At 43.0% G+C, this 13830-nt stretch overlaps 1 protein-coding gene across 1 annotated transcript; it reads left to right on the top strand.

Annotated features, from left to right (window-relative positions):
• Positions 1–292: 292 nt before the first annotated feature.
• Positions 293–13414, top strand: prkag3b (protein kinase, AMP-activated, gamma 3b non-catalytic subunit). Its single transcript, XM_087829850.1, has 11 exons — positions 293–532; positions 1969–2073; positions 2170–2251; positions 5259–5317; positions 5538–5583; positions 7897–7951; positions 8223–8349; positions 8665–8830; positions 10585–10622; positions 10834–10980; positions 11233–13414. Exons 1-11 carry the CDS (start codon positions 446–448, stop codon positions 11347–11349), a joined length of 1029 nt encoding a protein of 342 aa, XP_087685976.1. The 5' UTR covers positions 293–445; the 3' UTR covers positions 11350–13414.
• Positions 13415–13830: the final 416 nt, after the last annotated feature.

Below are 13830 nucleotides of genomic sequence, written 5' to 3'. Positions count from 1 at the left end.
TGCTACCGTAGCTGGATGATGTCATTGCTGCATCACCCACTGGTTCTCCAGTCTGCACTCAAGAACCAGTATAAATGTTGGAGGAGAGGATGGATTATTGGATATGCAGACATCTCGTACATACACTGTCAGAAGATGAAGTGACCGGGATGAGCGTCCTCTGCTCTGCTACAAATGTTAATAAGGCAATACCCCCCCGTCTCCACCCACTCTTCCTCTGTCTCTCTAAATGCCGCTCTCACACTTCAGTCCAGATTTAGACTTCAGTCTTTCCCAGACATTCTGTCTCAGCTGTCTCAAGCTTCACAGAGCAATTTGTCTCCCTCTCAGTTTGTCCAGTTTTCCGTCCTTCTCACCATGTCTGGACACCTCTTTATCTGACTTGGCAGCAAAGTCTCACAGGTCCTCCAGGTGGACAGTCCGTCACAGTGCTGCTGTCATTTTGATGCCCAGGGTTTTGTGGGTCAGTGTGATTCTACGTGTGCAGACCTCTTATTGCTGTTGTCTGCAGGCTATGGAACCTCTGGCAGAGGTAAGACGCTGTCCTCACCTCTGTGTGCTGCTGTTTGTTGTACGTGACTGGAACTACTTTTACATTACCTCAGATTACACATAGATAATGAACTGGACTGGGTTAAAAACACTGCTGCAGTCTGCAGGAAGGGTCAGAGTCGTCAACTGAGGTCTTTTAACATCTGTCAGACAACTCTCAGGATTGTCTGTTGTGGTCAGTGCTATCCTCTATGCTGTTGCATGCTGGGGCAGCAGGTTGATGCCAACAGACTCAATAAACTGATCCTAAGGCCAGCAATGTGGAGATGGAGCTGGCCTCCCTTAAGGTGGTGTCTGAGAGGCAGATGTTAAGGATACGGTGATAAGGACAATACCTCCCACCCACTCGGCCAGTCACAGGATCGCCTTCACTGACATACTACCCATAATGCACCACTGAACGACACAGGAAGTCATTCCTGCCTGTGGCTGTCCTTTACAGTGAGTTTTACAGTCAAATGTCAATATATTTCACCTCTGTAGTATTCTGGATAGCCATTTGTATATATTAGAGCTATTTCTTATGTTTTGTAACTTTGTAATGTAGTGTATTATTTAATTAGTTACTGTAACCACACAGTTTCCTTAGGGATTAATAACGTATTCTGATAATTACTTTATAAAATAATGTGCAACCTTGTTTACACAACTAAATTCAATTCAATTTTATTTATATAGCACCAAACCACAACAAAAGTCGCCTCAAGGCGCTTCATAGATACAGAGAAAAACCCAACAATCATATGACCCCCTATGAGCAGCACTTTGGCGACAGTGGGAAGGAAAAACTCCCTTTTAACAGGAAGAAACCTCCAGCAGAACCAGGCTCAGGGAGGGGCGGGGCCATCTGCTGCGATTCCAGGTGTAATCTGCAGCAGTGGACGGTCGGGTACAGACACCTGACTGAAGTAGTGATGACTTGAAGCTTTAGGGTTCACCAGGTTGCCTGGTACCTGTAACATACATATGTCCTGAAAACGGGAAAGACATCAGACGGGGAGACGTGGCTTGTGTTTGCTGAATAATATTTATTCTGCTGCATACTTGATCCACTGTTTCTGGTCACTTTACAAGTATTGAAACTGCACAGTTGCTATTTTCAAATATTGCTACACGGTGGTAAATTTGCCCTGTTGCCCTTTTTTTTGTTGTATTCAAAACTTACCAGGGGCCAAAGAAATAACCAGAGTAAATGTAAAAGGTGGTCCAAACATCACATCAGACGTCTCTGTCAGACTGCAGATACCGTCAGCATCCTCAAACTCTCAAAACACTGTTAGACCCAAGCTTGAAGAACATATCATCTGTTTTTGTGAAAACATTATGATGCCCTTATAAAAAAATACCCAACATGAAACCAACATTTTATATTTCTTATTTATCTGTGGCATAAGCAACCCCTGCTCTTCTCCACAGGTCCAGACCGACACATTCATCTACATGAACTTCATGAAGAGTCACTCCTGCTACGATGCCATCCCAACCAGCTCCAAACTGGTCGTCTTTGACACAACGCTGCAGGTCGAATGTTCCCAACACATCCTCTTATTCTGCCAGTGAAACAGGCCACAGTTACAAAACACGTTCATGGTTTCAGCGACTGTGTTTGTTCGGCAGGTGAAGAAGGCTTTCTTTGCTCTGGTGGCTAACGGCGTGAGGGCAGCGCCGCTGTGGGACAGCAAGCTTCAGTGTTTTGTAGGTGAGCCAAACATCGTCTGTCTGTAGCACTGAGCGTCTTGCATGAGTAACATCTCGATTGAAACTTGAGCTCCCCCCATACAACCTTCAGTGGTTTATTAACTCTTTATAATCCAATATAATGCAAATGCTTCTCCAGCTTGCATCTTACATTCTGCCACTGTGTGTTAGATGGTGTCTGGGATGCTGTTGGCTGTGGTAGGCTCCCCCCTTTATGAATATGGTGCTTAGGACCTGTTTCTGTGTGCAGGAGGCGGCTGCTGGTCACTCCACTCCTAACTCTATATCAATATCTATTATTAGTGATGAGCTGGGTTAGGGGGTTGAAGCCCATGCAGAGCACCAGTAAAGTAAAGGATTGCTCAGATCAGAACACCTTGCCACTGGACTGAACAACGTCTGCATCAGGGAAACCAAGAAATGCTAATAACCAGTGGACTGCTGCAACAATCTATACAAGGACTAAAAATGTGGAATTATTTTTCTGTTGGGAAAAAACATCACTAAATAATTTCATTTCCCGGGCACAGGTGCCACCCACTCATTTAAATTCCTCAGGCATAAATTCAAGAACCTGCAGGGGTAGAACTTAGCGCACAAAGAAACCATCGCACACGCTGAGCGTTTGCGTTCACGCTACAGTGTCACTCCTACAGGTAGCTCCTTGTGCTCACAGTGAAATCCTGCTGGCTTGAGTCAAAAGCCTTTTCACTGGTTTCTTCAGCATAACCAGTGACAGGTGTCAGGGTTTCCACAGCTACACAGTAAACAAAAACTGTTGATAATTCATTTGGAAAACTTTATTTAACAAATTGCATTGAGCGGCACTGAATACATGCGGCCGTGAAATGAAATTATCTGCTTGGATGATGTTTTTCTTGCACACGACTCGACAGAAAAATAACTTCATCATTGAATGCTACTATGCCAGTTCAGCCAGGTGCAGATTATATGCAAAGCATCTAGGAACATGGATATATAATACATATCTTTAAAAGTGTCCAGTTTCTAGCCACAGAGCCAGCCTCCATGATCATTTTATCAGTTGGTGTCATCGTGAGGTACACTGTTGGCCACAACAGCCCGTTCTCACTCCCGAGGCGTAACATGCCGACGTTTTGTCACGTCCCGCGGCGTTCCCGAGGAACGCGAAAGGAGACCTTCGGCGTTCTTATGGGACGCGGCGGGTTATGGGCGAAATCCAGTGCAATGACGCTCCCGCAGTAATAGATGTTCCAGCCCTGTATTCCAGCCCTAAACCTAACCTTATCCCTAGCCCTAACCATAACCTTTTTCCTGATCTTAACCAGGACTTTAATGATGTTAAATAGCGTGTTTCTAAGCGATTTGAAGAAAAAGAGCGCACATGTGTAGATTGAGTCCATACGGTTCTCATATTTCCTCATTTTTCCGAGGTCGTCATTTAGGAACGTGGTGGGTAGCCGAAAACGTAATATGTTGACGATTTGTCACCTAGCGTAAAATGTTACGCTTTGGGAGTGAGAACGTGTTGGCCACAAATGGCTGATTAAAGATATCCAACATTTTAGGATTTAAGGACCACAGCTTTCCAAGAAAATAGAGCCTGCTCACCTCCGTCTTCTATAAAGCCTCTGTATTGGTCTTCCCATTCAGCCCGTTGTTGACCTGGTCACTGTAGTGCCTGTGTACCACTATTACATCTACATCCTAATCCATAAGAGACAGGTTATGTAGCTTTTCCCTTCTAGTTTATGTGGATGGATGACATAGGTCATGTCCAAATTCATGGGCTGCTTCCTCCTGAGGACGCATTTGTAGACCGATTACGTCACAGCGACACGCCGAAGGCTGTCCAAATTCGTAGACTCCTCCGAATGCAGCCAACAAATGCGTCCTCCTTTTCCCCGAATTTGAAGGATGGGTCGGGTGTGTCCTTCGTGGCCTACCATATCCCAGAATTCATAGCGCGGCCCAGCCAAACTCCAGTTTCCAACAATGGCGGGCGCTACTAAGTTTTAAAATTACTCTTATTAATCTTTCTGGGTCACAAAATAAACTTTTAACATATTTTCAGAAAGTATCTGTGTAAACATCAAATATCTGCTCGGTTTATCAAGATATCGCATATTTGCAAAAGTGCTTCGACGTTTTCGGAGACGTCTGCTACCCACCAGCTCGATAGCTCGCCGGGAGCTCGAGGGTCACTGAAGCCGCCGAGAACGGCACAACTCCCGGCACATCATTTTCAGATCACCGCGGACTTTCGCTGCTCGGGTTAAACGTGATATATAAGTCACTTAGACAACCTAAAAATGTTATTGTTGGGCTTTTTTCAGTGTTTTGTTTGTTCGTGAGTAAATCGGTTTGGCTGAGATTAAAGTTATTAGATTAGATTCGATAAAATAAAACTTTATTAATCCCCCGGGTGGTTTTCACACAGCTGACTAAACGTCAAACAGAAAACTGATTAAACAGAAGTGTGAGACGGTCGAGAGTTTACGCCAGTGTCAGGATAGCAAGGAGCAGACGGCCGAGTTTATTAAACTCCACCGAGACCGTGACGCTAATCAGAAGGCTAAACCGTCCAATTTCACAGCCGTTTACTTCCGGCCTACCCGACCTTCTGAGGACCCGACCCACGTAGACCGCGAAGGCCGGGTCCTCAGGAGGATGCAGCCCATGAATTTGGACACGACCATAGTCAGTCATCCATCATGGCTTACTGACACTTCCTGTAGCATCAGTAACATCAGCTGGATGGTGTTAAATTCACTTGAAATCAAAGGTCAGATCCAAGTAGATCCAAGACTAGTCTTCCAGTACCTTGACTACATGAGACGTGAGGGCGACTGGTCAATAGTTATTAAGCTCTGATGGTGTTGATTTAGTTAGTAAGTAAAGTAGACAGCATTTCATGCTCACTTGTACTAAATAAGAAACTTCCAGATGTGTCAGTTAGCATCATAACTGACTTCTGATGAATCCATGTACGTCCAGTGTCACATAATGTATCTGTTTCTGTCCAGGTATGCTGACCATCACTGACTTCATTAACATACTGCATCGATACTATAAGTCTCCTCTGGTGAGTTTCTGAGTACTATAAATTTATTGTATATATTTAGCTGCTTTGTGTTTTAGCAGAAGAAAATGGATGCATGCTTTTGTCAAATGCATTCACCCTGTGCTTTCAAATCATGTTATAATACAAAAAAACATACTGATTAAAAAATGGCAACATCCGACATAAAAAATGTCGGATGTTGTCATAAACGTTGGATCTGAAATGTTTGGTTTGTCTGCAGGTTCAGATATATGAGCTTGAGGATCACAAGATAGAGACATGGAGAGGTCTGTTCACCGATACTGTCAGCAAGCATGAAATAAGAATTTAGAACAGCTTTCCAAAAACGTTGTGACGTTCAACAAGATGTAAATAAAAACAGAATGCTGTGGTTTATTTTAAATATGTTTTTTTAATGAAACAATCTTTTCTTATTGGCTTGGAAATGTTTACTGTTCATCACTGCTTCCACAAAGAAAGACACTGAACTTGTATTTAGAGGTCATCCATGCGTATTAGAGACATTATTGATTGATCCTCAACAGTATGTACAGCTCTTGGAGCAACACACTCCACCCTTAGATGTTCTTGCTTATTTTAACAGTAACATCATTACATAGTATTCCAACAGCATAGCCCTGAAGTAGGAGTTTGGGTGCTCCTGCCTGGATGTAGACTGGATTGGGAAGCTCACACACACACTCGAATATCTTCAAGAGGATTCCTGCTGGTCTAGTGTTCTGTGAACAGGACAAAACAGCATTGTTCCTCCTGGATTTCACCCCAATCGGTCGCAGCAGATGGCCCCGCCCCTCCCTGAGCCTGGTTCTGCTGGAGGTTTCTTCCTGTTAAAAGGGAGTTTTTCCTTCCCACTGTCGCCAAAGTGCTGCTCATAGGGGGTCATATGATTGTTGGGTTTTTCTCTTTATCTATGAAGCGCCTTGAGGCGACTTTTGTTGTGATTTGGCGCTATATAAATAAAATTGAATTGAATTGAACTGAATCTGAAGTTTGACTAATGTATGAACTCTCCTTTCAAACGCCCTGACATAGACCTTCCAGGGATGGCATCCACAACAGCGGCGGTGGTGGCCAGGCCATTTTTGTTGATGTGGGTTTCACGTTTCATTCCCCCGACTGACGTTACCTCAGACAGGGGCCCCCGGTTCGTTTTGGAGCTTTGGTCTGCCGTGGCTGACAGCCTGGGGGGCACCAAACCACAGCATACCACCCGCAAACCAACGGGATGTGCGAGCAGTTTCACGAGTCACTCAAGGCCGCTCTCTGCGGTTCTCTTACGGGTTTGCGCTGCGCGGTTAGGGAAGACCTCTGGGATTCTCCAGCTGAACTGTCCGCTCCGGGATCCTGGGGAATTCATGCCTGCGAGCCCCCCCTGCTTCGTGTTTCAATACCTCTATGCTGTCTCTCCGTCCCACCAGAGACTCGTTTTGCATTCCCGGTGCACCATTGCCTGCCCGACCCTATTGTTCTGTTCGACGGCCCGTTCAGGGTTATTCAACCAGGCCGAAGCCTTTCCTTTTTGGACTTTGGAAGTCGGCAGGAGGTTGTTCCTATTGATAGACTTAAGCCTGCACATGTCCTGCTGATGATCAAGTGGTGCCGGCCCAGGCCCTCTTCCGCAGCTGTCCGCCTACCACCGGGCTGACAGACTTTGATTTTTCCTGCAGGAGTGCCCCCCACCCGGCAGAGCTTGAGCTGTCTGCAGCTTTTCCTGACCGCCAGTGCCAGCCTTGTCCACAGGCATCCTTAAAACAAAAGAACTCATAATGCAGGAGGCGCAGACAGGTCCACTCTCTTCTCATTATAAATGGAGAATGGGTGGAATCAGTCTCCACATTCAGGTTTCTGGGCGACTCTGCCCTTTAAAGGAGGCTCAACAATGGCTGCACTTCCTGTCCTGAGGAAGAATAACCTGGACTGGAAGCTGGTGCTGGCCTTCTACCGCTCCTGAGTGGAGAGCGTGCTCTCCTACTGCCTGGGCTGAACTCTGCCACCCGTAGACCATCGACAGATCATCCTGTCTCAGAAAAACATGCAGCCATAACTTCATTGTACATGTAGAATGACAATAAAGGGCTATTCTATTCTATTCTATTCTATTCTATTCTATTCTATTCTAAACCTTGAAGGCTTTGCCTCCCGTTCTACTTTTAAATCCTAGGAACTACAAGTAAGCCCGCTGACTGCTGCCCATTTTCTGAGTTGTTATATTTTAAGTTAGATATACAGTTCAGTTCATGACTTGCTAATCGCTACATTCTGTTTTTATTCACATTACTGACAGCATCCCAACATTTTTGGAAATGGGATTCTGATTCTTTTAAACCAACTATTCCCAAAACTTGCATTGTGGCCCACTGGGGGGATCTGAAGGTAGTGTGGAAGAGCAGTGAGACGTTATTTACACACGAAGCAAACACTTGATCTTTGGTGTGTGTAACGATCAAGTTCTGATCAAATGATGTTCATAGGCTACAATGGTCTTTAGTTTGGGAATGGCTGCTTTTTAAACATTTAAATTAGCTTTAGGCTGTGTTTCCAAGTAGTTTCTGGTTTGTTTGTTTGTTTTCTGTTTGCAGAAATCTATCTCCAGTACTCATTTAACAGACTAATCAGCATTACACCAGAGTCCAGGTAAGGCCAGCCTTAAAATTGATTTATTTAATTTAGTCATAATGTATTCACACTACAATTTCAAGCAAAGTACAAAATATCAACATTTATGGAATTTGGTATCTATTGACTTCCGACCAGTGTTCATTGCTGGAGCTAACTAACCTGAGCTGTGGTCTGCTTGTTGGGCTGTTTGAAAGCCATCTAAAATAATGAGCAGATGTAGGAAATTTACCATGGATAGCCTGTTTATTCTTAAAATCCTAATCACAAATCGTGTTTGTCTTTTCAGTTTGTTTGATGCCATATACTCCCTGTTAAAGAATAAGATCCACCGGCTGCCAGTTATTGACCCAGCATCAGGAAACGTCCTCCACATCCTCACTCACAAACGCATACTCAAGTTTCTCCACATTTTTGTAAGGAGACACCGTTAACTTAATCCCATAATTTAATTGCAGTTAAAAGACCTGGCTCATGCCACACAGTAAGCAGAGGTAGAAACATGTAGCTCCTTTGTGTAACATATGATACAAATGGCAGCCTGGATACATCTGCATGCCCTCAATATGCTCAAAAGGGCTGTCATCACTGTTTGAAGATGTCTACTTTTACATTTTAATTGATGCATTATATTATTTCATTTGAGACTTTATATATTAAGAATAATAATAGGGAAATGCAAAATCTCGAAATCACAATATATTATCTTTTATTATGTCTTTTCCCTTTAGGGGTCTATGATTCCCAGACCCAGGTTTCTTCAAAGGCAAATCCGTGAAGTGCCGATTGGTACCTTTAAACATATTGCAACAATCCAGGAATCGGCTTCCGTCTATGATGCTCTGTGCCTGTTTGTGGAGAGAAGAGTGTCAGCCCTGCCTGTGGTCGATGAACGAGGTAGTTTGATATCATGCTAATTGTTCCTATTGATAGACTTAAGCTGAAAACTGCATTCTTCCTCCTGTGTCCGACTACTAATGGACAGACTCCCCTTTCCAGCACCTAACATAGACTTTCCCAGGGAGGCTAGGGAGTGTGATCCTTCAATAGTTGGAACACATCCTCCAGTCTCCCTTCTTAAAAATGGGAACCACCACCCCAGTCTGCCAGTCCAGAGGTACCGCCCCTGATCTCCACTTCAGGAACTCAGGGCGAACCTCATCCACCCCAGGAGTTGTTTAACTGCCTCAATGACCTTGCTCCTATCAGACTCTGCTTCCTCCACGGAAAACGTGTCAGTGGGATTAAGGAGATCCTCAAAGTATTCCTTCCACCACCGGACAACTCCTCCCACACTTGAGTTTTTGCTTCAGCCGCTGCCTGAGCCACGTTCCTCTTGGCCTGTTGGTACCTTCCAGCTGCCTTCAAAGTTCCACAGGCTAACCAAGCCAGAGAGGACTCCTTCTTCAGCCTGGTGGCTCCCTTCACCTCTGGTGTCCACCATTTGGTTCAGGGGTTGTGGCCACCTTGTGGCTGCAGCTCAGTGCAGCCTCGGCAATGGAGGTCCTGAACATGGTCAATTTGGACTCAGTGGATTGAGCATCTCCCTCGGTATGTTACTGAAGCTCTGTGGGAGGTATGCGTCGAAGATCTCGTAGACTGGGGCCTCTGCCAGGCACTGCCAGGTCTGTCCAGCATCCGCCCCCACTACCTGATTCTCTTTACCCGAGTGTCCAGAACATATGGCGGCAGGTCTGATAATACGATTACAAAATCGATTATCAACCTGTGGCCTACGGCGTCCTGGTGCTACGCGCACTTACGGACACTCTTATGTTTGAACTTGGTGTTCGTTATGGACAAACTGTGGTTGAAGTCCAAGAACAAAACACCACTTAGGTTCAGATCTGGGAGGCCTTTCCTCCCAATCACGTCCCTCCAGGCATCACTGTTGTTGCCCACAGCATGTCTTTTATCCTGTCTTCCTTCTCTCACCCCAACCAATCACAGCAGATGGCCCCGCCCCTCCCTGAGCCTGGTTCTGCTGGAGGTTTCTTCCTGTTAAAAGGGAGTTTTTCCTTCCCACTGTCGCCAAAGTGCTGCTCATAGGGGGTCATATGATTGTTGGGTTTTTCTCTGTATCTATGAAGCGCCTTGAGGCGACTTTTGTGGTGATTTGGCGCTATATAAATAAAATTGAATTGAATTGAATTGAATTGATACGTTTACATTAGCATGTAAAGCTTTCAGCCCTTGGTCTTGTCATAATACAGATTACTAAAGAAGATCAGCTTTTCTCTTTTTTTTTTGCTATTTGACAATTAAAGGCCTTCTGTTATAACATTTTCATGTGCATATGCGCTATAGATGTAAATTCCATACAAAGCAGCAGAGGTGAACCTAGCCCTGCCACTAACCCTAATCAGACACCTAGTGGATGCAAAGGAGAATAAAATTCTACCAATTGATTTTTGACAAGGCTGACAATAATGACAACAGTTTGTAAAGCTGTTATCAAGGCAAACAATAGCCACATTAGACCAAAAACCTTCATATTACGAAGAGTCATAATATGAAGGTTTTTGGTTTGTTTGCTACATAATTTAATAAAAAAAAAATTTATTGTTCTTTTTAATTTTTTTTGCATATTTTGGAAAAAGGTAAAAAAACAAAAACTTACCTCATGGCCTTTCTGTGTGTATCCTCTGTAGGTAAAGTGGTGGCGCTGTACTCCAGATTTGATGTTATTGTAAGTTGCTATATAGGACCCACATGTGTTACTCTGTATATCTTCACACACAATTTCTGATTAAAATACCATAAATTTATTAAAGAAAAAATAGAATAGAGTTAAATACTTTATATATAAGCAGTTAAACCAGAAATGTTATTATCTTATGAAAGTAAAATCAGTAGCTGCTAACAACATTAAGCATTGTTGGGTTTTTTCTGTCCCTAAGAACCTTGCAGCCCAGAAAAACTATAACCACTTAAATATGACAATGCGGGAAGTCGTTGCATCCAGATTCTGCTGTGTTGAGGGGGTCCTTAAGTGCTACCCTCACGAAACACTGGAGACCATCATCGATCGCATTGCACAGGCTGAGGTAATACAGCGCAGCCTGCAGTGCTGCAAAAATAATACTTATACACAAACTGCTGAGACACTGTTGGTGGTAATATGAGTCAGAAGTGAGAGCTCTTGACTGTGTAATCAAAGTTAGTCCATTAGGCTCAGGTACGTTAGGTAGATGCACAACCTAAGGACTTAAAAATACAGCTTCGATACCTAATGTGTCAGGGTGTACTGATGTATCCAGCAGAGTGGAGCTGAAAAATGTTATCTTTTGTTTCACCAGGTACATCGGTTGGTGTTGGTTGACAGTGATGATGTGGTCAGAGGGATTGTGTCTTTATCTGACCTTCTCCAAGCCCTCGTTCTCTCTCCTGCAGGCATTGATGCACTGTACTCCTAATGTTCCCTCTAATGTTTCATGTGTCTGAACACACAAACTCCCTGAGCGGTCCTTGGACCATTGTGAGCAACAGCAGACGTGTGCACTGTGGTCATGCCAGCATCGAATCATCCAAGTTACATGTTTATTAAAGTAATCAAATTACAGCATTTATGTTAGACTACTTTTAATTAACTGCTTTAGCCCACTTACAATGAAAATTTAAAACAATCTTGTTCATGTGTAGCATGTTAACACTATTGGAGGTAAAAATAACTTGAACTCCAATTTTGAAAACACAACTTTCTTCTCTTTTTTTTTATTTTTTATATAAAGCTCTGACTTGTATTATGAGTCTGTGGTCTGGGAGAGAGTCTGTAACTCTGTCTGCAGAATACAGTAAATAATGACCAATGTTGGCCAATTAATTATATAGTTACTTCTTCAAAACTGAGTTTTGCAAACAACAAAGTTTTTTGCAGCTTTTTACCTAAAAATGCAGCCAAGGCGTTTTTTTAAATAAACTATTTACAGAACAATCAGCTGTTCTGCATCAAATCTGATGCCACACAAATTATTTGTGCCACTCCAAAAAATAATTTCTGTCCACTATGAGATGAAGGAGAACAAAAGCCTGATACCTGCAGGCCTGACAGCAGCAGATGTGTCACTGCTGTAACACCTGTAACACTCAGCAGTCGCCTCATTGTTCTGACACACACAACAACACTATTGACTACACTACACACGAACTACACACTAACTACACACTAACTACACACTAACTACACACTAACTTTAGACTTCAAACAGGCTAAACGTGGCAAATCTCTCACATCTCAAACACGCCGTCACTCCTAAAACTTCCCCCTCCCTAAACAACTAATTGCCACGTTGCCATATCATTTTTTGATTGGTCGACATCGTACATTTTTCGACCAATAGGAAAGGCCGGGACAGTGAGGGGGTTTGGTGTTGTTTTTGTTCACAGGCTTTCGAGCGTTTTCCTTATAAAACGCCGTTTTTACCGTTTCTTCCTGCAGTAAATAGAAACAACGACAGTATTCAGGAAGAAAAACAAACATTGCAGATATTTTTATCATAACTCTGGTTTTACGTGGCCGATCAACACAATTTAAAACTGGTATAAAGTCCACACTTTGTCCGTCAGTTGTTCCGTCTGTCCTGCTCACATGGTTGTATACGTTGTCATTAACTTCACTCCACATCAGCCGCTTTGCTAAAACACCGGCGTCGGCACATAAGGACGCTGTCATAGCCTGTCAACCACGTTGATTAGCTGCGTATATACGAATGTGAATCGCATCATTGGCTGGAGCAGCCAGTCACCGGTCACTTAATGACCCACACTGCAAAACAGAATTGTTAACGTATTTATTTTAATTTCAATTCAGGTTAGATTTTTGCGCACACAGCTTAGAGGGAACATGGCTCCAACCCCTGCTCTCCTTTGAGGAGCCACCCATCCACCTATTTGCCTTGAAATCCTTAAAGGTTTCCTGCTCCTTTTGGTGTTCTTGCCTTCCTTCTGAAGGCAATGGAGATTTTTCCTAACCCTGCTACAGTCCTCCTTCATAATATCTCCTCCTAATTCTTTCAGTTTTCCTTTTCTGACTCCTAACAAGAATAATTGTGCTTATTCACTTAACTGTCTCATTGGGAACTACTTCCTCCAAGAACAATTTATTCTAAAACAGTTACATGATTTGAATGGTCTCCTTAAATCTTTTGCTTCAGCTATCAAATACTTGCAAATTCTGTATCTCTGCCAATTTGTTGTCATTTCACCAAACAGTCAAGCAAATCTTCTGAACTCTATTCTCTTCTTCAAACTCTTAGTTTGACAAATCTGACATTAATACTCCACAAGCTGCTCTTTCCTTTGTTCAACCAGCAGCTTCACTGTGTAGTTCTTCCTCTGAATCAGCCATCAGCATCAGCATGCCATAAGCCTAAACTTAGCACATGTGAGTACACGCTGTTGTGATTCTTCTGTTAATTTATCAAAAGTTATACTTCTTTTTAAAGGAGTTTGGATTGTTTCCATGAACAATGCAAAAGAATGTCTAAGGCTACAGTATCAGTCAGAAACTTGCATCTATTCATTTTATGAGGCTTTCCTAATTTTTCTAAGAATGCCTTAAATACTGTTGGAAAAGTTCCATTATGAAATAATGTTTCATACTTTTGTATTAATCATATAATTTAATATGTCTTATTTCCTATTTCTGATGTCTTTAGTTTTGTTGTACATTGTTGAAAATAAACAACAATTCTTAAATCAGTATTTGTGTCTGAACTTTTAACTGGCGCTGAAGTTACATAGCTCTTACATGGCTTCAGATAAAGAAGTATACTTGGGCATTAATATTAATGATGCTATGACATTGCCTCCCCTGCACCATTTTTTATTGAGGCAAAAGACAAGCGAAGGGTACTTGAAAAAGCTAAAACTGGCGCTGACCAGACTGAACTGTCTCA

Source organism: Neolamprologus brichardi, chromosome 16, assembly GCF_056152115.1.
Source record: "Neolamprologus brichardi isolate AB-2024 chromosome 16, ASM5615211v1, whole genome shotgun sequence".
In the NCBI taxonomy this organism is placed as follows: Eukaryota; Metazoa; Chordata; class Actinopteri; order Cichliformes; family Cichlidae; genus Neolamprologus; species Neolamprologus brichardi.
Note: the sequence above shows the minus strand (reverse complement) of the source record. Positions and strands in the feature narration are given on the sequence as shown.

Coding starts and splice junctions, on each gene's coding strand:
- prkag3b (XM_087829850.1), top strand. CDS start 446: ATGCCCAGGGTTTTGTGGGTCAGTGTGATTCTACGTGTGCAGACCTCT. Junction 8,350..8,664: donor TCAAGTTTCTCCACATTTTT/GTAAGGAGACAC, acceptor TTTTCCCTTTAG/GGGTCTATGATTCCCAGACC. Junction 10,981..11,232: donor ATCGCATTGCACAGGCTGAG/GTAATACAGCGC, acceptor TTGTTTCACCAG/GTACATCGGTTGGTGTTGGT.